At 39.2% G+C, this 27,310-nt stretch overlaps 1 protein-coding gene across 1 annotated transcript in view; it reads right to left on the reverse strand.

Moving 5' to 3' along the window:
* Positions 1-27,310, reverse strand: part of LOC120529471 (ankyrin repeat and SAM domain-containing protein 6-like) — a 212,395-nt gene that overhangs the window by 136,051 nt on the left and 49,034 nt on the right. The window contains exon 4 of the mRNA XM_039753304.1: positions 19,218-19,422. Within this exon, the coding sequence (XP_039609238.1) occupies positions 19,218-19,422 (205 nt within the window). The remainder of the gene's footprint in view (positions 1-19,217; positions 19,423-27,310) is intronic.

Here is a 27,310-nt window from a genome sequence, read left to right on the forward strand (position 1 = left end):
TATTGTTTTTTGCATCAGTATGCTGCTGCTGGATTATGTGAATTTCCCCTTGGCATTAATAAAGTTCACTACTTAATTACGTTTGATTTAGTCCTGCCCTTGCCAATGCACTCACAGATTAAAACAGAGTACGACATCTAGATTGTAATTCTGCTTCAAAATGTATAGATACTTTGAGTAAGACGAGTGCAATTGTGGAAAACCATTTAGATCAGTTAGCATCAAATGTAAACATGGAAAACAATTTAGATCAGCTAACATCACATTGTAATGTGACCTTGAGAGATGCTCTGGATGCACTGACTCCCCTTAAAACAAAAGTGATCAAAGCACATAGAAACTCTCCCTGGTTTAATGAAAACACTCGAGCTCTTAAATTAGAGTGTCGAAAACTGGAGCACAGATGGAGAACAACAAAGCTACATGTCTTTCAAATTGCACAGAGAGTATTAAAAAAATATAGAAAAGCTCTCTTTAAAGCAGGGGTCTCCAACAAGCTCCGGTAGCTTGCAACCCCTTTCCAAGTAGCTCGCCAAAGGGTTAATGAAGCTGTACTAATAAAAGGCAAAGCCCTCACTGACTGACTCACTCACTCACTCGCTGACTCATCACTAATTCTCCAACTTCCCATGTAGGTAGAAAGCTGAAATTTAGAGGGCTTATTCCTTACAGCTTACTTACAAAAGTTAAGCAGGTTTCATTTCGAAATTCTACACGTAACAGTCATAACGGTCGATAAGAGTCGACAACGTCCGCCATGTTGAACTTTCTTATTTATGGCCCCATCTTCACGAAATTTGGTAGGCGGCTTCCCTGCACTAACTGAAACCGATGTACTTACTTATTTCGATGGTATGACGCCACTGTCGGCCGTCATATTGAACTTTCCAAACGTAACTAATTCTCTAACTTCCCGTGTAGGTAGAAGGCTGAAATTTGGCAGGCTCATTCCTTACAGCTTACTTACAACAGTTAAGCAGGTTTCATTTCGAAATTCTACACGTAACGGTCATAACAGTCAACAACGTCCGCCATATTGAACTTTCTTATTCATGGCCCCATCTTCAAGAAATTTGGTAGGTGGCTTCCCTGAGCTAACCGAAACCAATGTACGTACTTATTTCGGTGGTATGATGCCACTGTCAGCGCCATATTGAACTTTTCAACAGTCTTTGTTACTTATGGGCCCATCTTCAAGAAATTTGGTACACGGGTTCCCAACGCTAACTGAATCCTACTTACGTACATATATACGTCCTGTCAGGGATGCCAGGGGCAATGACCCGGCCAGGACGCCATGAGGCACCGGATGTGGGTCTACGCACACCCTCGATTACGTGGGGGCCGCCTTCCTGGTTGCTTTGGGGGCCACGGGTTGAGGGCATGGAAGCCCCACCCTGTAGGGGCCCGTGGTCACCGCTAGGAGGCGCCCCAATGCCTTGGGGACCTGTTACCTCAGCACTTCCGCCACACCAGGAAGTGCTGGGGGGGAAGAATTAAAAGGGCGCCCGGAGAGCTGCTGGGAGAACAGCCGGCACTTCCGCCATGCTGGGGCGTGGCCAATGAAGGAGAGTCGGGAATCACCTGGAGCTCATCTGGGAGAATATAAAAGGGGCCGTCTCCCTTCATTCAGGGCTGGAGTCGGGTGGAAGAAGGACAAGGCACGAGAGGAGTGTGGAGGCGGCCCGAAGGAAAGGCATTTGTGTGGCCGGGACACTGTATTGGGGTTTGTGAGTGTGCACTGGACTTTATATTTGTAAATATTGTATATATAGTAAACGTGTGGTGGTGACAAACAACATGTCCGCCTGTCTGTGTCCGGGTTGGCTCCACAGTCTATAGCCTGCACCTCGGTCACCGTGTGAGGTGGCGTTGGGTCCCCCATCCCAACGCCTCCCACGTTGTTGGCTGCCTGCCTATATAAGACCGTCCGTCGCTCCGGTCTCTACATTCCCTTCCTTGCTTCGCCACGGGATTCACATCTCCCTATTGATAACTACAGCCTTTTTGTTTAATCCACGGCTTCTCCGCTGTTTTATTGTTTGTTTATTACAATTATAGTTATTGTATAGGTATTTTACACTTACTTTACATTGCTCAGGTACCCATTTCCTTTATCATTCCAACCCCCATTACCATATCTATCGAGATGATCACTATCAATCAAAGAACTGTCACTTACCAAGTGGTTTCCATGCCCGGAGATAGCATCTACCTTTTCCATTCTCTTTGTTACATATTGCACGGCCATATCAGGCTCACTCTTGATATCCGGAGGAACATTCTGTCTTATGTATTGAATGACTGGGACAGGTTCAAGGTGTGGACTGATGACGGTACAGGAGATAATTATACTACTGTACACAGGAGCACTATAAGAGTGAAATGCTTAAGCCCTTCACCTATGGTTCCGCATGTGAGTTAATGGCTGCCGCTGAATTGTTCGGTTGTTGCTTTCAAGTGTACCGAAATGGCCAAATATTTTACACCTTTCGACAGCCGCCAATGCCTCATAAACATCTTAGATTCACAGGTGACGATTTCAGTAGTGGACACTTTGATGTTTATGAATGTTTAAACTCTCAAAAGCTAGATGCGATTTTATTGATGAAACCGGTTGTGTGCTTACAACGCTTGACAGATGCCAAATGTCACTTCAACACAACAAGTCCTGCAAATACTGTCATAATTGAAACAAACCATGAAACTCAAACCGATTATGACAACAGCAATCCAAGCTGTGAGATTTGAAACAAGATTACTGTTCACATGGCCAACTGTAAGTTACATGCTCAAGAGTAAGCTCAGCACACAGCTTGGTCATGTTACAACCGGAGGGCTGAACTGACAACATGGTATACAAAGAGATCCTTAGCAAATAATTATTGGCATATTTTCCCTCAGTTTAAAAAGGTTTAATTTTCTTCTTAATAAAAATTTTAATGCAGTACTTCACCGCTGCGAAGCGCGGGTATTTTGCTAGTCCTACATAAATTGTAAAACTTTATTAGTCAAATGAGGGCTGGGCGATCTTTTCAAAAAATAACATCACGATCCTTTTAACACAAAATCACGATCCACAATCTGAATTGCAGTCTATCTTTTCAATGTGGCATACACTTAAGAGAATATCCAGACTCTAATTCATCAAGATCTAGGTAATACTTTATTTTAAATATCAAACAAATTTGAATTCAAGTGTTCTCTCGAACGCTAGCTAAGCAGAGTTAAGGAACACACCCCGTTGGTGGCGAGTGAGTGAGGAAGGCCCCTCTCCTCGGCCCGTTGCATGTCTCTGGGATTCTCACAAATAAATCCGCACTGCAAGTGAACTATGATACATAATGAAATGAGAAAAGTCGCAAAATCAACCAGAATATTCAAGCAAATTATAGAAAAAAAAAGATCTAAATCCCTGTTATAATATGTTTGTTATAATATTAAGTTTAATGTCACTGTCTCTGTGCACACTGTTATGGATTCATTCATACAGGCAGACCAAGTATAGTACACCGGGGCTCAGCATTTAGAATTGCCAGCCAAGCATAGGACTAGATAGCCAAAGACAACTGGAGGATTGTATAGTCAGCCTAAAAGACAGAATAGTATACTTCTGTCCTGTGTCAGCACAAAATCTTCTTTCCTTGTTGGGAGAATGAGAACTGCAAGTAGGCATTGTGCTATTCCTGTATTTTTTGGAGGTGAAGTTCCTTTCCTGTCCTTGTTTGGAGACCAAAGAAAGAGCCTGCACGTGGAGCAACCAGTATATAAGGATGGACCTACTACCAATACACTTTAAAGCCTATGGATGGATGATGTCTTCCGTCTGGAAAAACCTTTCAGCACAGTGATGAAAATGGCAGACTCTATAGATCAAGATCATACCTTGATATTGTCTTGCTATGGCTTCCTTTCGTCTGTTATACTGCGTAAAATCGTCATTAAAGAAAGCTAAGTATAATTCTCTCATGTGATTCTTTGTTGTACTGCCGTAATCACTATGGGAGGGATATCACATTTAAATATCATATTTCTATATTTCTCGGTTACTTAACATGCCACAATTTCAAAAGAACACATTTCCGGAGAGCTAGTGCCTCCAAAGGAAACAATCCTCGCCCAAACAAATGATCTAAATCCTTGCCGATCTAAATCCTAAATGTTCGCCAGCAAAGTGCGGTTAAGGTACATGCTTCAAGGCTGCAGCGTGAGTGAGTAGGGCCCCGCCCCACTTCCGTCTACCCGGATGCTTCTCATTCACACGCAAATAAATCGGTATCGCAAGCCAACTATGACACACAGCGAAATGAGACGTCTGAAAATCAACCGGAATTTTCAAGCAAACTGTAGAAAAAAAAAAACGATCTAAATCCTTTAAGTAGTTCTATTGTGAAAAATGGACAGACATACAGACATATACTGGATTTTATATTTTATATATTAGTAAACCTTCAAAATAATGTGCAGTTATAGTCTCAACAGTATTCTCAGCATTTCTGGAGCTTAGTAGAGCCACATAACTATAAGAATCTTCATGCAGCAGCTCTGAAAATGTCTGCTTTGTTTGGGCCTACTCGCACATACCCCTGTAAGTCTGCCTTTTCTGACACAAATGTCATGAAATCAAAGTTCAGAACAAGACTGACAGATGAACATTTAAGTGACTCCATAAGAGTGAACCTAAGTGGCTACACTCCACCATACACCTCTCTTGTTGACTCCATGCAGTGCCAGTCATCTCGCAAACTAAAAAACACATCACACATGCAACAGGACATGTGAATACTCTTGTGAAGTGAATCAGTGACATGTAACAAAATGACAAATGAATAAGTAATATCTGTGTATTTGTAATTGCATTGTTTTGTTTTGATAGCAGTCATGTTTTAATTCAATAGTGTGAGATACACTAGAAAATGCATACAGATATACAAAATGCACTTGCAGGTGAACTAAATATTTTTTGTGATGTTTTAATGCAAAATGTGAGTTGTGGACACCAGCATTTTGTAAATGTTCAGGCAAAACAAGCTTTTTCAGTTTATTTGGGTTAAAATAAGCTATGAGAATAAATGTTAGAAAACATGAGTAGCTCTCTGCCATTTTCATTTTGTAAAAGTAGCTCTCAGGGGAAAAAAAGTTGGAGACCCCTGCTTTAAAGCTTGCTCAGAATACTATTTTACAATAATAGATGGCAATAATAAAAATCCTCGGGTACTGTTTAGAACAGTTGCTAAATTAACAAATAGGAATTCAGATCTACAGTGCAAAATACCAACAGATATTAGCAGTACAGACTTTATGAACTTCTTCAATGAGAAAATTAAAAATATAAGATCCCAGATCTCTGCATCACAGTACAAACTGCATACTAGCTTAGCAGAACCTGCCTCACTGCCTCACGTTGCATTCGGCACTTTAGTAATTTTAATCTTGTAACTGAGCAGGAAGTCTTAACTTTTAATTTCTAAAATGAAACCCACTACTTGTTCCCTAGATCCAGTGCCAAAAAAACTAGTAAAAAGTGCAATGGATGTTCTTGCAGCGCCTATTCTAAAAGTTTTCATTAGTTCATTATTGCATGGCACAGTACCTGATGCACTAAAACAGTCAGTCATTAAACCATTACTTAAAAAGTCAGACCTAGACCCACACATACTAAATAATTATAGACCTATTTCAGATTTACCCTTTCTCTCTAAAATACTAGAAAAAGTAGTTGCCAATCAGCTTTAGTCACACCTTACGCATTACAATTTGAGAAATTCCAGTCTGGTTTCCACACTGGTCATAGTATAGAAATGGCACTAACACGGGTTGTAAACGACATTCTGATATCCTCTGATGAAGGAAACTCCACTGTAATTATGTTGTTAGACTTAAGTGCAGCATTTGACACCATTGACCATTCTATTTTACTGCACAGGCTAGAAAATGATGTTGGGCTTACAGGCACTGTGCTTGCTTGGTTTAGTTCTTATTTATCAAATCGATTCCAATATGTACAGAAATGTGCTGACAGTACTCCATCATTATACACAGAAGTGAGATATGGTGTCCCACAGGCTCAGTACTGGGACCTTTACTGTTTTCACTTTACATGCTTCCACTGGGATCTATCATTAGGAAACATAATGTTAATTTTCACTCGTATGCAGATGACACCCAGTTATACCTTCATTTAGATCAAATGAAGTTTCTCCGATGTTGTCTTTAATTAGTTGTGTTAGTGAATTAAAGGAGTGGATGGATGAGAACTACTTGTCTTTAAATACAGATAAAACAGAGATGTTAATTGTTGGAGGGAATGATGCTGATCACAACAATATTTTGTCATCATTTAACTCAGTTGGAATCACCATTAATTTTACTGAATCAGCCCACAATCTAGGAGTTATCTTTGATTCTAGCATGTCATTTAAAGTGCATATTACAAAGTTGTCCAAATCATGTTTCTTCCATCTTAAAAATGTTGGGAAATTAAGGCGCTTTCTAAATAAACAGGATTCTGAGAAATTAATTCATGCATTTATTTCTAGTAGGATTGACTACTGCAATGCGGTGTTCACTGGATGTTCAAACTGTTCTTTATACAGCCTCCAGTTAATCCAAAATGCTGCTGCAAGAATTATTACAAGAACAAGAAAATACAAACACATAACTCCAGTTCTTAAATCCTTACACTGGCTCCCGGTTAAGTTTAGGGCAGATTTCAAAATCCTCCTTTTAACATATAAAGCATTAAATGGCCAAGGTCCGGCTTACTTGTCTGAACTTATCATGACTTACAAACCAGAGCCACATTAAGATCTCAAGATGCTGGTCTGCTTATGATTCCAAGGATTAATAAAATAACAGTGGGAGGTCAAGCTTTTAGTTACAGGGCCCCTAAACTGTGGAATGGTCTGCCTGCTACTATAAGAGATGCCCCTTCGGTCTCAGCTTTTAAATCCCAGCTGAAGACTCACTACTTCAGTTTAGCATATCCTGACTAGAGCTGCTGATTAACTGTACAGACTGCATCTCTGTTGTTAGTCATTAGCACTAAAACATAAGTAACATGATAATTATAATTTGTTATTAACCCTCACCTATTCTGTTTCTCTTCTTGGTACTCAAATGTGGCACTTGGTGCCATGGCCCACCTGCCAAGTTGTTTTGCCTGCCTAAGGTAAAGTCATCCCTGATGGAGGATCGAGGAATCATGGGTAGAGGGGTCCTTTCATCGGATTGTCTGGCCCAGCACTGTTTCAGCTGTGGAATAGCCAAATGGCGGAGGCAGCTTGATTGTTGAGGTCTCCAGGACTCTAAACAAATCCAAATCATATTATGTGATATCATCTACTTTGAAATTCTGCTCCGTACTTGTAAAAGTTGAGGATTTGTTCTGTTTTGTGTATTGTATTGTATTGGATTGAGCCCCTTCTTTTTGACACCCACTGCACGCCCAACCTACCTGGAAAGGGGTCTCTCTCTGAACTGCCTTTCCCAAGGATTCTTCCATTTTTTCCCTACAAGGGTTTATTTTTTTTTTTGGGAGTTTTTCCTTGTCTTCTTAGAGAGTCAAGGCTGGGGGGTTGTCAAGAGGCAGGGTCTGTTAAAGCCAATTGCGACACTTCTTGTGTGGTTTTGGGCTATACAAAAATAAACTGTATTCTATTGTATTTGCAAAAAAAGGCGGTGATGAGAAGTTATGAAGCAATTTAAGATGGCCCAGAATTACAAGTTTTTTCGTAGGCTTCAGGGATTCTAGTGTTAAAAAATGTTAGATGTGGGCTGGCTGTTTGCAGTCAGTATAGAGGGAAACAGAATTGAGGAATATCAATGAAAAATATAGATGAGAAAAGATTACAAAGGTGTACAGTGTGGCTTTTTAAATGTGGATTAGAGGAAATATTGCTTGATTCTGTGCTTGGGGCATGAAAGAGAAAATTGGCCTGAATATAATTACAGCCAGAAGCAGACATAGGATAGAGATTGTAGAAGTTTGGCTTATGGGAAGGAGACTGTGGTATAACTACCCATAAACACATATTTGTTGAGACAAAACCATCCCCACATGACAAAACAAATAAACTGGAAGAATAAGAGATCAATGGTGAAAGAAGCAAGATACTTACATAACAGCAGGGTAGAAATAAGAAAAATTACAAAAAGTAGAAAAAAGGTTTAGGAAAGAGTCATGTGAGAGTATTGGCTAGCTGAAGCCCATTACAGAAACATAGTACACATTTACTTGGGAGACAATAAATTGTGGAAAGGTGTAGTACATACTGGAAGCAACTGTCAAAAAGATGATTGATGACTTTAAGCCCCGCCCCAAGCATGATTGATGACGTTAAGCCCCACCCCAAAATATGATTTATCGGGTTAATGTCAAAATAGACTTTACTTCACATTTACAGTATATCAACCTAAAAATACACATGGCGATCTAAGAAAGGGCTCCACATAAAGTATTTGCTTAGATGTGAACCTTACAGATGTGGGCGTTTGAATGAGGCTTCTTTGCCGCTACCAGGGTCACCCCGCCCCTTAGAGGCGGAACATCAACAACTCTGCAACTATGAGCTTTCTCACAAATGTCCCGCGTGTTTCGCCTCGCCCTTCCAAGGCGGTGTGGAGCCCTAGGTGCTGCATAAAGTGTTCGGCTTAGCCGTCTCCCGCCACACAATCTTTTCCAGCATTCCAAGTGTCTCCAAGAGCTTTCCATAAGCTAGGCGTTTTCGCTTTTTTCTTCCGCAATGGCTGGCATGGCAAAAAATATTTTTGTGATTGTTGGTAAGTGTAGATTATCGAAATATGTGCCGTTAATGATCGTCTCTCTTCAAACTATGTACAGCTAGAAGTAAAGGGAGCAGAAGTGGGAGCTACAGGGACTGGAACAGAGGAGACAGTGACTGGAACAGAGGGGGCACAGGGGCCTACTGAAGTAGAGGGTGCAGAAGTGGGAGTTACAGGGACTGGGACAGAGGGGGCACAGGGGCATACTAAAATAGAGCTACAGGGACAGAAATAGTGACTGGAGCAGAGATTGCCGAGACAGAAGTGGGAGCTACAGGGACTGGAACAGAACGGGGGCACAGGGGCATACTAAAATAGAGGGACATGCCTGAACGTTCATATAAGTAATACGTTTGTGCATTTCCATAAAAGGTAATCAGCATGAAATGTACATTACCATTAAAAAGTATTACGTTTGTACATACTTAAATACATTAAATCTAGGGTTCTTATAAACAACATTTCGATTTAAAAGTACGGCCGAAAGAAGAACTGACTCACTTTTTGAGCAACCAACCGGTCAGAAAGCGGATTTATAAAAGAACATCATTTCATCAGTTTGAAGAGAGACGATCATTAACAGCACATATTTCGATAATCTACACTTACCAACAACCACAAAAACATTTTTTGCCATGCCAGCCATTCCAGAAGAAAAAAGCGAAAATGCCTAGCTAATGGAAAGCTCTTGGAGACACTTGGAATGCTGGAAAAGATTGTGTGGCGGGAGAGGGCTAAGCAGAACACTTTATGCAGCACCTAGAGCTTCGCACCGCCTTGGAAGGGTGGAGCGAAACATGCAGGACGTTTGTGAGAAAGCTCATAGGTGCCGAGTTGTTAAAGTTCCACCTCTAAGGGGCGGGGAGACCCTGGTAGCGTCAAAGAAGCCTCATTCAAACGCCCACAGCTGTAAGGTTCACATCTAAGCAAATACTTTATGTGGAGCCGTTTCTTAGATCACCACATGTATTTTAAAGTTGATATACTGTAAACGTGAAGTAAAGTCTATTTTGACATTTACCCGATTAACGCAGCTAAAATACAGTATCGGAAAGAGCCCTTTCTTAGATCGCCACTTGTATTTTTAGGTTGATATACTGTAAATGTGAAGTAAAGTCTATTTTGACATTTACCCGATTAACGAGGCTAAAATACCGGCAAAAGAGCCGGGTTTGTACTTGGTATATAGACAACTTTTTATCAAGTTCCATAGACAGCGAGAACCGTTTTTAATCACTATTCTTGCGAGCTTGTAAAGATCATTGTGAATATAAGAGAGAGTCGTTAGTGGAAAATATTTCATTTAATAACTTTGTTCTTAGACCATAGGAATGTAAAAAGTCTTTTTTGACCTTTATAGCTTTTTAAAAACAGTCTTGTGATTAAGAATTTTAGTAAAAATCAGAAGGAGTGTATATTTTCTTAATTGCTTTGATTCGGGGTGAGAATAAGTATTTTACTTTATGATATAAAAAATAGAACACAATAAGATAAGTGCTTATAAAATAAAGATGCGTGTCGTGAACTTATAACTTAGAGCAGGGAGTCAATATCTTATATCTTTTTTAGAAAATTGTACATTTATTTTCTTACTATAAGTTTATAACTTAGAGCGGGGGAGTGAATACCGTTTCAGTTATGGCTATGCAGGAAAGATAAGTGCTTATAAAATAAAGATGCGCGTCGTGATCTTATAACTTAGAGCAGAGAGTCCACATCGTTTTTAGAAACGGTCGGCTAGATAATTGTATATTTATTTTCTTACTATTAGTTTATAACTTAGAGCGGGTGCGTAAATATTTTATAGCATTTTAATGTAGTCGTACATATGCGTGGCCTTCATGCAAGATAAGTGTATATTTAATTTTATAATATTAGTTTTGAATCTAGTGTTTATAAAATGAGGACGTGTGTGTCATTAGTTTATAAGCACGGGTGTGTGAATATTTTCAGAAAGTTACACATAGGCATAGCTATGACTGCAAGATAAGTGTATATTTAATTTCTTAATATTAATTTTGAACCTAGTGTTTATAAAATAAAGCCACGTGTCCTAAGTTTATAGCTTATAAATACATTTTCATACTTTAATAGTTTCATATTTGTATATGCTCATATTTTCACAAATCATATTTTTATATTTTCATATTTTTATATTTTCACTAGCAAAATACCCGCGCTTCGCAGCGGAGAAGTAGTGTGTTAAAGAAGCAATGAAAAAGAAAAGGAAACATTTTGAAAATAACATAACATGATTGTCAATGTAATTGTTTTGTCACTGTTGTTAGTGATGAGTGTTGCTGTCATACTGTATATATATATCTATACATATACACATATATATACACACACACACACATATATACATACATATATATATCTACATATATACACATACATATACATACACACATACATACATACATACACACACACATATGCACACAAATACATATATATATATATATACATATACATACACACATATATAAACATACAGTATATATACATATACATACATATCTACATATATACACACACAGCTATTTCGTATCAGTGCAATACGCTGCTTGTTAAAACGGATAACTCCGCTCTTACGTGCAAGTCTGCGTGGATATTATGAACTATCGTATTTGTTCAAGTTCTATTTAAATTTTAAATAGAAGGAATTTTTATTTAGTCGACAGAAATATCTTTGGTAGGAATGGTAAAAACAGACAGGAATATTATTCCTGAATAAATCAACTCAAACCTTAAACAACTTATAATATTTTGCTCTCCATAAAAATATATCCTGTCTAAATTATACAAGTTAGAAATAAAGTAAACGTTAAAAGAACAAACATTCAAATTTCTTTACTCCTATGTAATTTTATATAAAAAATAAACTTAGATTTTAAATATCCCAAAAGATTTTGCTCTCCATAAAAATATATCCTGTCAAAATTATACAAATTTAAATATAAACATGTTGCATAACAAAACCTGGAAATATAAATAAAATGTGTTCCTTTCAGCAATAACAAATCAAATCATTCAGTTGTCTTTGCTCATATGTCATTTTAGAGCTGGACGCCTGGCATCTTTTTTTGGCAACAAGTTTGTTTATGTTTGGTGTGAGGTTCTGTGTTGTGGAGATTCTCAGGATGGATTGCAGGTGCTCATCAGTGAGGCAACTCCTGTGTGCTGTTTTGTTAGTCTTTATCACTGAGAAGAGCTTCTCACACAGATATGTGCTACCAAACATGCACAAGGTTCGAGCCGCATGTAGACGGACTTTTTTTGTTCTTCAAAGTCACCAAAGCGCCGTGCAAACTCAGTGCGCTCAGTTTATCAGCAAAGTGCGTATTTGGGAACACCGTAGTGACGACTTGTTTCAACATTACTTGGCAACAGGGAAAGTGGGGCAAGTTGCACTGGTGCATTTGTGTCTCCCATAAAAGCAGCTTCACTTGAAATCACTTTGTGATTGTGCATGGGTAAAAACGTCCGCTGAAGTGTCAGATTCTTATTTAATTCTTCTGCTTTCTGTATCTTCTGCATTGCATTCAGGTCTTTCAGGTTACCCTGATGTTTTGTCTCATAGTGCCGTCTTAGATTAAATTCTGTAATTACAGCCACATTAGCTCTACAAATGAGACACACAGGTTCAGTAAACATATACTCAGCCTCCCATCGGTTTTTAAAGGCTCTATTTTTAGAATCAACTTTTCTCTTCAGCATCGTGTGAGCTAGCTTCGCAATAACTTGCAGCATCATAAGCTAGACTTGATTAACGCGGTAAGAGTTCAGCAAGGCAGCTGAAGCACTGCATTATGGGATCTGTAGTTTATTGTGTTACCTGCGCTTCATATACCCGGGCCATTAATAACAATAATACAGTATATATAATGATCTCGGGCGGATATAATTACACGCCGGGCAGAATGTGGCCCGGCCCTTGAGTTTGACACATATGGACTAAATAGAACTTGAAAAGATATATTTTTTCAAATGTGATCGCGCAATTCAGATAGAGTTGACGCACTACAGCCTGCATGCCTCAATAAGTCATCCTCCCCTCGCCCTTACTTTTTTACCGTTCATCTAATGAATACACTGAGTATGGCTTTATCAAAACAATCATTGATGGCGAATAAAGTATCCATTATTCGAGTATGTAGATCGGGATATATATATACATATATATTGTCACACACGTGCGAGTTGGAGGCAGTCAAAGAGCCTAAAGGTGAGTGAAATCTCGCGAGACAAGGGTTTATCACGTGGTGCTTACCTGACTCTTTCTATCTACAGAAAACCGGAAGACAAGTAAAACAGTCGCAAAATCACAAATCCAAAATGGCCGCGATGACGTCACTTCCGATTTCCATCTGACGACGTCACTTCCGGTTCCAACTCGATTACTTCAGTCTGCTCCTGGTGACGTTGGTTCTGTGGTCCCGCCTCCAAACGTCACTTCCTGCCAACCACTTCCTCCCATCATCCCATCCTCTATATAAACGCCATTTTGTTACAGCATTTCATTCATTTGTGTACTGAAAAAGGTCATATTTGGATCATTTTTTTCATTTTCTGGACGACAATATACGGGGATAAAACCTCAAAACTTTTTCTATTTTGAGGACTCGTTATTTATTACAATATATACCCGCGTATCGCAGCGGAGACGTAGTGTGTTAAAGAAGCTATGAAAAAGAAAAGGGAACATTTTAAAAATAACGTAACATGACTGTCAATATACAGTTTTTGTTTTGTGAGTGTTACAGAGTGTTGCTGTCATCAAGGATTTGATTATCATTATTTCTTTCAATCAGGTTCGTATTTGTAGGATGTGTTGTGTTCAACTTACATTCCGTGTTTGTCAATCGTTCTAAAGATGACAGGTTTCATTCATCGATTCGTTTCTTACTGCATCAATAAACAGCTCGTCTTCTTCATCTGAGACCTGACACTGCATGCACGGGTTTTTTACACTGTCTTCCTTTAGCGGGACATTGACTTTTTCCACCGTGTGCTTTGTTTCCGCAGTAGCTGGATTTATGAATATGCTTATATGTATCAGACGCTTCATATTTTTTGCTGCCTTTTCAATTGTGTAATTCGGTTTTTGTTCAGCGCTCTTTGGAACTGTTGCTTTTTGGCTGTGCACTGCGTCAGTTCACGTGAGCCGCTCGGTGTACATGCATCGAAGGTTCCCAGCTGTGCTGGTGCCATCTCGTGCTATGTCCATGGCTGTATTTAATGTTACCTTAGTCCTGGCACTTAAAACTTTCTTTCGCAGTTTCGCCGAGTTTGTGCCAAACACCACCCTGACCATCTCATCTTCCTCTGCATAAGCACAGTCCTTCACCCGTGAATATTTAGTGGGAGTTTGCTATTGGATTGCCGCTGACGGACGGCCTTATATGGGCAGGCACTAAGTTACAAACGCCAGCGGCAGCCTGTCTATGAACTTAATTTAAAGTGTAGGTTTACATCGTGCTTTGTTTCCGAAGTAGCAGAACTCATGATTTAACTGCTTATGGGCAAACAGGAATGTAAATTATACTGTGTACACAATAATAAATTTGAAATAAACTGATTAACTGTTCAACAAAGTTTTTGCTTCTTGAACACTGCTGGGTGTTTCTTATAGATTTTTGGGTGCTAATCACGAATATCACATCGAAATTTACCCATTGTAAATTTCAGAGAAATCTTCAATTTTGTCATGATTTTTTCTTATATTTGTATCCAAACATTTTCGCTCCCGTAAGTGACTTAACAACAGTTTGTGCAGCCTGGGCATGTCCAGGCATGGAATCAGGCCATGCTGGAAGCTGTTCTGTGGAAGTTGACATCCTGGGCAGGTCTGAACGAGCTTGATGCGGTCTCAGCATGCTATAAAAGGTGGCTTACATACACCGATCCTGCTTATTTGGTTTATAAAGATAGTTAGTGTGTATGTATAGTATCAGTATAGTAAAGTATAGTATCTGTAGCAATATAACAGTAAGTAAGCTTGATGGTATAGACGCTTTGGTGTCGGGCGATATGCCTCTTCAATGTCGTAACAGCCGCAATATATTCTTCTATATCTGTGGCAAATATACATTTGCGCCTCAGAGACGTTGGAGGACTGCTCTTGTAAAGAAAGCTTATAATCTGTATTTCGGCTGCAAAATTGGTGATCAAGACAAGGAATGGGCGCCTCACATTTACTGTACGACATGTGCTGTCAATCTGAGAGCCTGGCTCAGAGGCATTCGAAAGACAATGCCGTTAGTGGTTCCGATAATATGGTGAGAACAGAAAGACCATGTGACAGACTGTTACTTCTGTTTGACTAATGTGTCTGGATTCTCTGCCAAAAACAAGAAGTCAATTGAATATCCTAATCTGCCTTCAGCAATCAGACCCATGCCACATGACGACAGTCTTCCAATTCTGAAACCAACAGAGGATTGGACCTTAGACAAACAAGATGAAGAAACGGCAATGCAGGGTACTGATAGTGACATTGACCTGGATTTTGAATCGGCGTCATCAGGCAATCCACATCTGATAAAACAGTCCAAAGTGTACGATTTGGTCAGAGATTTTGGTCTGTCAAAAGCAAAAGCCGAGCTGCTGGGTTTGAGACTGCAAGAATGGTGTTTGCTGTCACCAGGTACGAAAATTTCTGTGTTTCGAGGCAGACATCATGATATAACCAAATTTTTTGCACAAGTCGACAGTCTCTGTTGTGACATTGAAGGATTGTTCTCAGCCTTGGGTTGTGATTACAACCCGGAAGAGTGGCATCTCTTCACTGATTTATCAATGTTAAGCCTGAAAGCTGTTCTGCTCCACAACGGCAATGTTTATCCTTCCGTACCTGTTGGCTATGCAGCACACATGAAAGAAACGTATGAGAATATGGAACTGTTGCTGAAGCACGTCCAGTATACTGTAGCAGGTACACCTGGAATATCTGTGGAGATCTTAAAGTCGTTGCTCTGTTACTAGGACTGCAGCTCGGCTATACAAAGTACTGTTTCATCTGTGAATGGGACAGCCATGCCAAAGAGTCGCACTATTCTCGACAGAACTTAAAAAGTTAGTTCCAGGACAGAAAAATGTAGTACATGAATTGCTTGTCAATCCAGCAAAGATATTTTTGCCTCCTCTTCACATAAAACTGGGATTCATGAAGAATTTTGTGAAAGCACTTAAAAAGGAAGGCAAAGGTTTTTGTTATTTAAGACAGATGTTCCCAAGAATAACTGACGCCAAGATCAAAGAGGGCATTTTTGTTGGCCCCCAGATCATACCTGTTATGAGTGACAAGTGATTTGAAGATCTGTTAGTTGGGCCGGAAAAAATTGCCTGGAAAGCCTTCAAAGACATTGTTGACAATTTTCTGGGCAATTACAGAACACCAAACTACATTCAGCTGGTAGACAAACTTTTCAAAGCATACAAGGCAATGAAGTGCAACATGTCATTTAAGATTCATTACCTCCACTCACACTTGGACTTCTTCCCCGCAAATCTCGGTGCTTTCAGTGACGAACACGATGAAAGGTTTTACCAGGACATTGCTACGATGGAGAAACGATACCAGGGCAACTGGAATCCATCAATGCTTGCTGACTACTGTTAGACACTGCAATGTAAGGCACTAGACATTGAATACAAAAGAAAATCAGGAGCAAAACACTTAATTCTGTTGAATTTATTAGATTTTAGCCATGTTTATGTTTCACATAGACATTTATATGTTTACTGACAATAATGTATATTTCTCAGAGTTACTATGTGATAAAGTAAAACCTAAACTAGATTTGTGCATACCCAGTAGGTACTTGTCACAATCAGCAAACTCTTCAGGAAGCAAGACTTTAAAAAAAAAATGTTGTGCAGTGATTCTATATATCAAAGGAGTGCCTTACGTCTTTTTAAAAAGCCAGTGCCATTGTCCCTTTGCATGTGCATCATACCCTGCAAACTCACAATAGTAATCAACACTCAGTGTTATGCATTTTTTGTGTCATGTCATTTGCATGCGTGATAAGAAGAGGCAAATTATTTACTATAGCCAAGCCATGGCAATACAATGTAGAATTTTTTTTTCTATAACGCATGTCGAGCCTGTTTTTTTGTTCAGAATATGGTAAAAAGAAAACAACTGAGATACCATGTTCAAGTAAATAAAAGTAACTAATAGCTTCTAGTTTCCTGGTGGTAGAAATTTATTAAAATCTATTTACTGAGGCGGATCTAATTTTAGAGTTTCGTGCCAATACTGATGTGTAGCAATTCTAAATGAACTTGGAATGAACCACTTTTGAATCATTGTGATAACATTGCTGAATACTGCTACATGTTTGGAGTTGCAGCAAGCTGTGAGACAACAAAACTAAAATGTCTGCACTCCACTCAGTGCAGATGGTTTCTGAGGTACATGGGTAGAGCAGCTAATTAATTGTAATCCACAAGCATTTCTCCATATCTTTAACCACACACAATGCAATAGTATCAAATATCTTCGATGTTTTGAAATGACGTGAAGTTTTAAAACATTGCACATCAGACAGACACAGATGAAGATTATCCAACGTCACTTGTTTAGTTATGTAGTAAAAGCTCATACTCTTGGAAACTGGTGTAAGTTAAGGGGACATACATTTCAGACTGAAACCAGGAATCTTTCCTCCTCATGAAGAGTTGAGAGTATTTGGAGCAAAACATTAAGTCATGTAGTGGAAGTTCGAAACCCAGGCAACTTTTTAAAAGTATCTGTAGGAGATATAAGGACAACTTTGCTATGAGCTAAGTAAACATTGATGATGGAATAAATGGTCTCCCTTGTGTCTTTAATTTTATACGGAATTTCAGCCAGTTAGAATTAAAAGATGTACCTCTCCAAGGCTACATAAACTATAACACACTTCAAAATATAAACAACAATGTACTTAGATTGAGACCAGCCAAAACAGAGAAATAATTTTAAAAAGTGCAACCCCAATTCTAAAATAGTTGTGACACTGGGTAAAATTTAAATAAAAACAGAATTCAATGATTTGCACATCTCATAAACCCTCATTTTATTCACAACAAAACATAGAAAACATATCAAATGTTGTTAAGACATTTTACTATTACATGAAAAATATTCGCTCATTTTGAATTTAATGGAAGCAATACATCTCAAAAAAGTTGGGATGGGGCAACAAAAGGCTGGAAAAGTAAGTGGTACAAAAAAGAAACAGCTGAAGGGAACTTTTTGTGAGAATTATGTCAACTGGCAACAGGTGACATGATGGGGTATAAGAAGAGCATCTTATTGAGTCAGAGTTTCTCAGAAGTCATCAATCTGCAAAAAAATGTGTCTACAAATTGTGGAACAATTTCAAAATCTTCCTCAACATAAAATTGTGAAGACTTTCAACATCTCATCATCTACAATACATAATATTATGAAAAAGATTCCAAGAATCTGGAAATCATGGGCTCAGGAACACTTTTAAGAAATCATTGTCTGTGAACACAGCTAACTGTTCCATTCACAAATGCACGTTAAATCTCTACGCAAAGAAGAAGCCATATGTGAACACAATCCGGAAACACTGATGTCTTCTCTGGGCCAAAACTCATTTAAAGTGGACTGTAACAAAGTGAAAAACTGATATGTGGTCAGACAAATTGATATTTGAAATTCTTTATTGGAAAATTTGTTTCAGTCTTTTTCGGGGAAGGCATATTTCAGAAAGACAATGCTAAAATGCATACTGCATCTATTACAATAGCATGGCTTCGTAGTAGAACACTCGGATGCTGAACTGGTCTGCCTGCAGTCCAGACCTTTCACCAACATTTGGCACATCATGAAATGGAAAATACGACAAAGACGACCTGGGACTTTTGAGTAGCTAGAAACAAGTATCAGATAAGAATGGGACATCATTCCTCTCCCAAAAGTCCAGCAACTGGTCTCCTCAGTTCCCAGATGTTTACGGACTGTTGTTGGTAAACATGGCCCTGTCCCGACATTTTTGAGACGTGTTGTTGCCATTAAATTCAAAATGACCTTATTCTTTTCTTAAAATGGTACATTTTCTCACTTTCAACATCTGATATGTTTTCTATGTTCTATTGTAAATAAAAAATGGATTTGAGATTTGCAAATCATTGCATTGTTTTTTATTTAAATTTTAAATAGCATCTCAACTGTTTTGGGGTTGGAGTTGCAAACTAAATTTAAGTTCTCTCCTTTTTTTCTTTAGAACCTCTACCTATGCTGTGTATTTATGAACATGTAACCGATTCTAGGTGTTCTGTAAAATTTTGAAGCTCTCTCTTGTCCTGTGTCTTAATTCATTGCAATCACTATGCCTACAGTGTTTATTCTGCAAAAAAAAAAGTGAAATAGTAGCTAAATGAATGTCAAAAGTATAACTTTTTTTTACCCGTGATATGTAGCTTGCATCAGTGCAGTCCATCCATGAACGCTATCCTGCTGGTTAATGTCTGCATGTCTCTCTACAAGTAACTGAACAGCATCCAGTTGTCCATTTACAGCAGCAATCATCAAAGGTGAGGCTCCTTCAGAATTAGCAATGTTTACTTGATTCAAGTCCTCATCCAAAATCTCCCGAAGAAGCTGCAAGTTGCCTACAAAATGTAAAGATATCATATTAAAATTATTGAATTTATAGACCAGAGATCCACTGGAGGGACTGCCCTTCTCCACTGATTTGAAAGTGCCCAAGAATTTCCCACAAGAACAGCATGCTGCCACAGGGACTATCATTAAAACAAGCAGATGGAGAAAAAAAGAACAATCACATCTACAAACTTTGGTTCTGTATTACACAATTATTTCAACTTTTTCCTTTTCTGCATTAAAACTTAAAATGACCCATTACTAAATAACTTTTTTGTATGCTTAATGCACATTTTAAACAATGCTGTATTTAAATTATCTCTCTAAATCACAGAACAACAATGAACAAGGTTGTCTGAGAAGTCTCATTCATTAAGGAAAATGGAAAGCTCACAGGAGAGAGGAAACCAGAGTTTTTTTTTTTGTCCTTGGAGCAAAAGCTGACCTGCTTCTGAGACAAAGGTAAATTTTAGGACTTGGCTGGAAGTCAGATGCAAATTGAGTCCACAGTGCAGTGGAGTGCTGCGGAGAAGGCTCAGCTACCTGGACAGTAAAAGGGTGGAGGTAAGAATGGCAGGGCTCTTGCATGCCTGATTCACATCATAGTGCCTTGCATGTTTCGGGGGAGTGATGATGCTCTAATATTGGGTTCACCACTGGAAAGGCCATTGCCTTTATTCAATCTAAAGTCACTTTCCAAGGCCAGGGTAGTACATAGATGAAATAAAGTAAGATCAAATGTCACCACTGAACACAGGCAAACAAAGAATGGGAGAGGCCTAATAATAACCATTTCATTTCAAATTGTATATTACATACAGGGAACATGAACTTTTCTGGCTACCCAAAGATAAACCCAGGAAGACGCAAGTAATTACTAATAAATGATACCATCCAAAAAGTATATTTTACAATAACAATAGTACCTCTCTGACAACGTAAACCATATACTTAAGAAGATTAGTTATTTTCGAGGTGGAAGCCTCTATGCACAATTTGGCATAAGGAAAAAGCCACTAGACAAAAAAAATTTTAACAGTGTGCATGCTGTCAACTTACACTGCAAAGCAAAGCTAGCACACGGGGGTGTTCCGGCAATCTTCCACGGACACACCCCCGTGTGGCGGAAATGCCGGCTGCATCCCCGGAAGCACTCTGGGTGTCCCTGCTCCTCTTCCTCCCAGCACTTCCTGGTGTGGCGGAAGTGCTGAGGTCTAGGGTTCCCAAGGCATTGGGGCATCCCCTGGCGGTGATCACAGGCCCCTACAGGGTTCGGCTTCCATGCCCTCAACCCATGGCCCCCAAACCAACCAGGATGGCGGCCCCCACGTGATCCAAGATGGGTGCACACCCTCTTCCGGTCCCTCAAGGCATCCCAGCCGGGTCGTCGCCCCTGGCATCCCTGACACAGGATAGATGAACATTTTATTTAAGAAATGTTATAGAAAGGTTTACCCTTTGGGTAATCACCATCACTGTGGCCCATAAAGATATTTTTCTCTTGTAGTCTAATTTAAATGTATCAGAGGTCTAAAAGATGGTTCCATTTTACTAGAATTTAGATTACATGAACAGGAGATATTAATGAATAATGATGAAAAAATGTTTTACTTTGATACAAGAAGCAACATTTTGGATGACCTAGGGGCTTTTCCAAAATCAGTATTTTCTCATATGAAAATTCTGAAATTTATAGTTGGCTAACCCTGAATTATGTATAAATTTCACCTCAGATACAAAATCTGATTTCCTTGCCTTTGATTAGTAAGAGTAGTAATGCATTACTAACTGAGTTCTGTAAATATAACAGAATTTCTAACAAAACCAATTTGTTTATCACCAAAGGGACAGTTATTTTTATTTAGCAATCTTCAGTAACTGTAATTGTGTATTACATTTTTAGTGACTGAGTTTTCTAATAGAACCAGCCAATGCATTTCTCTCTCCCTCTCTATATATTGGACCCAAGCTGTTATCTGGGATTCTATAAATTGTATTTGAATTTTTTGGTACTCTTGCTTTTTTATGCAGTATTTATTCAGGGAATGATATTGGGTGGTATCACATTCTCACACAGTTGGCCCAGAACACAACTGAAACTAGCCTTTGCCTTGTATCGTGACAAATCTGACATTAAAATCTTGACAGTATGCTTGTCATTTTACCCACTGATCTAGATACTATTTGGAGAAATATTATGAACAAGAGAACTGTAATGAAATAGGTGGATGCTTAGCTCATCACATAAAAAGCAAAATAAGATATTTAGAATTGAGAGTTACATAGCTAAATTAAGCACCCACAATTCAGTATACCGAGTTTGGATGTTCTTTTTCTGCTACTGTCAGTTATCCTTCTACATCTGGGGGAAAAAAGGAAAAATAAATCATGACACAATTCTAAATTGGCCAGTGTGTCTTCAGACATGTACATAAACCATATGATACCCTGACACCGAATTCAAGGTTTGCTCACACCAGGTATTTAGTGATCTCAGGACTTGAAATGCATAAGTTTAGAAAATTATTGGATGTAGGAGATCTCACACAAACTCACAGTGATGTGGACGACTTCCCCTGGCAAGTAAATCAGGAGTATTCTAAGGTTTTTGTACCTGACAAATATGTCAATGAATTGTAATCTTTATTTGTCTGATTGGGCTGTACTTCCACCTTCTGAAAGCCATTGGTAGAGGACATCCTTCCAGTTTGTCAGAGGGCATGGACTCAAGACCATTATCCTTTCAAATCGTAATTAAAACAAGGAAATGCGCTCTCAGACTAAGTCCATCCTTACTATTTCACTGTGTCAAACAAAGAATTCAAACAAGAAACCAGAGAAATTTCTGCAAAATAGATAGAAGATGCAATATGTGGATTGCATTTCTCATATATAAAGGATTTATAATTCAAAAACAGAATAGTTTTTAATCAGTGAAAAAGAAAATCAACTCTTCAAATCTTACAAAAAGAAATATTCCTTTAACTTTGCAACAGATGCTTGGGATATGGGCCTGGAAATAGTATTCGTGTCAGACTTGCTCAGAAAATCCAGTGCTGAAAACAACTGATTTCTCAATAAATTACAAAAATCATGACCAAAATAACACACACAAAAACATTTTAAAAATAAAATACTTTAAAAATTTCAGGTAAATATAGTCATGCATGTTCTGTTTTGTGTGTGAAAAAAACCTTGAATTCGGTGTCAGGGTATCATATGGTTTATGTACATGTCTGTTTTTCTTCATCCAATGGTTTAAATTTTGCATTAAATAACTACAACAGTATTTCTGCTATCCATTAATTTTCTCACCCTCATGGATCAAAACAGATGACAGGAAAAATATTTTACCTAGAATGTATTTATTCTCACCAATGAATCATGGCTGTTTGAATAATATCTTTGTTGTTTCCTTTAGTTCGTGTTTTATAATGCACGTGTAGATGGTCAAACTGATATTTTCAGGTTTTTATTGCTCCTGGAACACATTTAGTCAATCAACTTTAAAAGTTAGCTTCAGACATCTTAAAGGAGGGATTACTGCTTGAAGTCACTCAATTTCATATTATTTAACAAATATTTGAAAAACTGATTTTCTTAATAAACACTAGAATTACCTGAGCCTACGAAAAAAACATGCAGATCCAGCCCACCTTAAATCCCCTTGCACCTCTCCGTCAGCGTCTTTTGTCCTGTAAATGTGCCCATTAAGACAAGCAGCAAGCAGCCTGCTATTCCATCCCCACCACCGCCGCAAAACGTGCACAAACTTCTCCCAGCTCATGTCTTCATTGATTATCTGGGAGTGAAGTGCTGAAGTTTTAGAGTGGAAATAATAGATGCTATTTGGAACACATTCGTTTCATGCGTGTTCCGTTTCTACAATAACCTGTGGAAACACATTGTTAAAACAGAAACTTTTTCATATTTTAGTAGTAAATGACAAAATGTTGGCATAAACTATGTAATGTGTGAAGCCTGAAGTCCAAATATCAAATAAACACTTTCACAAAAGGTTCAAGGATAAGACAACAGTTTCTGTGGTGTAGTGCTAAGATTTGCAGACTTGTAATCAAGAGTCCCCAGTTTCATCCCAACTGCCTCCTATATTTACCGTTTTCAGTAGTGAGCTGCTCTTATCTATACTAATAAAAGGCAAAGCCCTCACTGACTCACTCACTCATTCACTCATCACTAATTCTCCAACTTCCCGTGTAGGTAGAAGGCTAAAATTTGGCAGGTTCATTCCTTACAGCTTACTTACAAAAATTGGGCAGTTTTCATTTCGAGATTCTACACATAATGGTCATAACTGGAAGGTATTTTTCTCCATTTACTGTAATGGAGTTCAGCTCGAAAGCCGTGGGGGGCAGAGTTTTGTGTGACATCATCACGCCTTCCACGTAATCACATGAACTGACTGTCAACGCAGTGCGTAGAAAACCAGGAAGACCTCCAAAAGGCACTGAAGAAAACATGCATTATATAATTGAGAAGGCAGCAAAACAATAAGAAGCGAGCGAGTGACATATACTACCATATTCATGAGTGCTGCTACTTCGGAAAGAAAGCAAGGTGTAAACCTAAACTTTAAATTAAGTTCATAGACAGGCTGCCGCTGGCGTTTCTCATGCCCACGGGTAATGCAGGATACAAGTTTAATAAGAGGACGCAGGATATAAACGAGAGTTTTGATCACTTTGTAACTAAGTTAAAATTGCAGGTGAAGGGGTGTGCTTATGCAAATTCCGAGAGACTGTGTTTGTGGGGGATTGACAGTTAAGGCGGGTGGGGGAGTCACGTCATCATCTCCCCTCCCATTTACCTCATTTCGGTCTGAGCTGAGCTCCGCGGCTAACACCATCTTTCGAAGAAACTTCGTCACACTGCCACCAAATACTCCCAGAAAAATCCACAAGTTAATACACACGCTGTCTCTAGAGTTTCTCCACACTGAATCCTCCAGGCACTACTTACAAAAGGTTACATTGACAATCATGTTACGTTATTTTTAAAATCTTTCCTTTTCTTAGCACAAGCACAGCTGAGAAGCTTCGATGCATGTGCTCTATAACGCGTTAAAAAATAATGCATTTAATCACACTTTGCATTACAAGCAAAGGGGAACTTTTGTCAATGCATGATTTCCTGGTACACCGATTACATTGATCAGCGCATCCCGATTCATTTTACCCTCGCACCACCTTGGTTTGAGAAGAAGTCTAAAAAAATATGAGGTTAACAAAGAAAAACAGATCACCAATTCAAGCTTTATGAATAATCGATTCGCCATCAATAATTGTTTTGGTAAAGCCATACTCGGTGTAATCCTCCTTCCATTTAATAATTTTTCCGCCACTAGCCATGATTAAATGAACGGTAAAAAAGTAAGAGCGAAGCGAGGGTGACTAATTTAGGCAGGCATATATATGACAGCAACACTCGTGACAATGTCAATCATGTTACGTTATTATTAAAATGTTTCCTTTACTTTTTCATTACTTCTTTACATACATATACATATACCTCATCTTTTCTGACTATTCCTTCACTAGTTTTGCATTTGGCTACAGTCAGTGTCACTATTGGTAGGATGAGGCGATACCTGGACCCTACAGAGGTTGCACAGGTAGTCCAACTTCTCCAGGATGGCACATCAATACGTGTCATTGCCAGAAGGTTTGCTGTGTCTCCCTGCACAGTCTCAAGGGCATGGAGGAGATTCTAGGAGACAAGCAGTTACTCTAGGAGAGCTGGAGAGGGCCATAGAAGGTCCATAACCCATCAGCAGGACCAGTATCTGCTCCTTTGGGCAAGGAGGAACAGGATGAGCACTGCCAGAGCCCTACAAAATGACCTCCAGCAGGCCACTGGTGTGAATGTCTCTGCAAACAACCAGAAACACTTCATGAGAGTGACCCAAGGGCCCCATGTCCTCTAATGGGCCCTGAGCTCACTGCCCAGCAGCATGCAGCTCGATTGGCATTCGCCATAGAATACCAGAATTGGCAGATGCACCACTGGTGCCCTGTGCTTTTTACAGATGAGAGCAGGTTCACCCTGAGCACGTGACAGAAGTGAAAGGGTCTGGAGAAGCCATGGAGAACATTATGCTGCCTGTAACATCATTCAGCATGAGCAGTTTGGTGGTGGGTTAATGATTGTCTGGGGAGGCATATCCATGGAGGGTCACACAGACCGCTACAGGCTTGACAAAGGCACCTTGGCTGCCATTGGGTATCAGGATGAAATCCTTGGACCCATTGTCAGACCCTATGCTGGTACAATGGCTCCTGGTGCACGACAATTCCTGGCCTCATGTGGTGAGAGTATGCAGGCAGTACCTGCAGGATGAAGGAATTGATACCATTGACTGGCCACCACACTTTCCTGACCTAAATCCAATAGAACACCTCTGGGACATTATGTTTTGGTCCATCCAATGCCACCAGGTTGCACCTCAGACTGTCCAGGAGCTCAGTGATGCCCCGGTCCAGATCTGGGAGGAGATCCCCCACAACACCATCTGTCATCTCATTAGAAGCATGCACCGATGTTGTCAGGCATGTATACAAGAACACAGGGGCCATACAAAGTGCTGCGTACAATTTTGAGTTGCTGCAATTACATTTTGGCAAAATGGACTAGCCTGCCACATAATTTTTTCACTCTGATTTATGGGGCGTCTTTGAATTCAGGGCTCTTTCGGTTGATCATTTGCATTTCCATCAAACGATGTGGCATCCTTTCGTTCCTAACACATTACCCAGTCTATATTAGTATAGATATCCAGGAGGATTTCTTTTTCCCATTGAGATCTGATGGGTTTTCAAAGTGTTCCTTTAATTTTTTTGAGCAGTTTATATATAAATATATATATATACAGTATATATATATATATATATATATATATATATATATATATATATATATATATATATATATATATATGAATGACCTCCAAAGAGCTGAGACTTTTGATATCATGAGCGTGTCTGCAAAAACTGGGGTCTCCTGCCCAGCAAAAGTCGAGCAGCCAATGCGCATAGCTGTGCCGGCCTTTGAGACGCTGACTGCGCTTCTGCCTTAAGTCAAAGTGAGCACTTTTTTCTTCCTCCCCCTGAGCAATAGCCCAGACAAGTGCAAAGACGGGACCCCTTTTCTACACCGCGGCAAAGTAATATTAAGGCGATTCGAACTTTCTTTTGCACGTATACGATTATGAGGTTGTCAGCTCGGATTATGAAGACACGCACAGGAGTGGAGGACTGACAGTGCCATCACAGCCGATTAATGGCAGGGACGTCTCACCAGTCTACACAAGACCCACCGCGACTGTCCCCAAAAGGCGATCATATCGTCAGCGAACACATCTCTCTATACTATATAAAAGAAAAAGGCAACTTTCCTTTTTTTACACCTTTTTTCCATTTATCCCAAACCAAAGCCTCTCTCTCTTAACATTCCAGAAGACACAAAACTAATTTTCTTTAATTGCTGGTAATGCCGGTAAGGCACATTACCAGAGGCAGAAATTTGAACGGTCACATAGAAAATGTAATTTCTATACCACAGCCGTCGTGTAGCGCCTTTCAAAAGGGATCTACTACCGAGAGATGATCCATATACATTTTAGCTGCTGTTAGTACTACTTACCTGTTGTGTTACACAGTCTTTAAAATGTAGTTTACCCACAACCACTCCAGTAGTGCTCAATGTACCTGTACTTCTTAAAACGTTAATGTTTTACTGTTTAATAACTTATAGACTATTTTATTATTTTTTCCTTGCATTCAGTGACCAAAGCTATACACACACACACATACACATATATACACATACCGGTGTGTGTGTGTGTGAGTGAGTGTGTATGTATGTATCTATACTAATAAA

The sequence above is a fragment of the Polypterus senegalus genome, chromosome 5, assembly GCF_016835505.1.
Source record: "Polypterus senegalus isolate Bchr_013 chromosome 5, ASM1683550v1, whole genome shotgun sequence".
Classification (NCBI taxonomy): Eukaryota; Metazoa; Chordata; class Cladistia; order Polypteriformes; family Polypteridae; genus Polypterus; species Polypterus senegalus.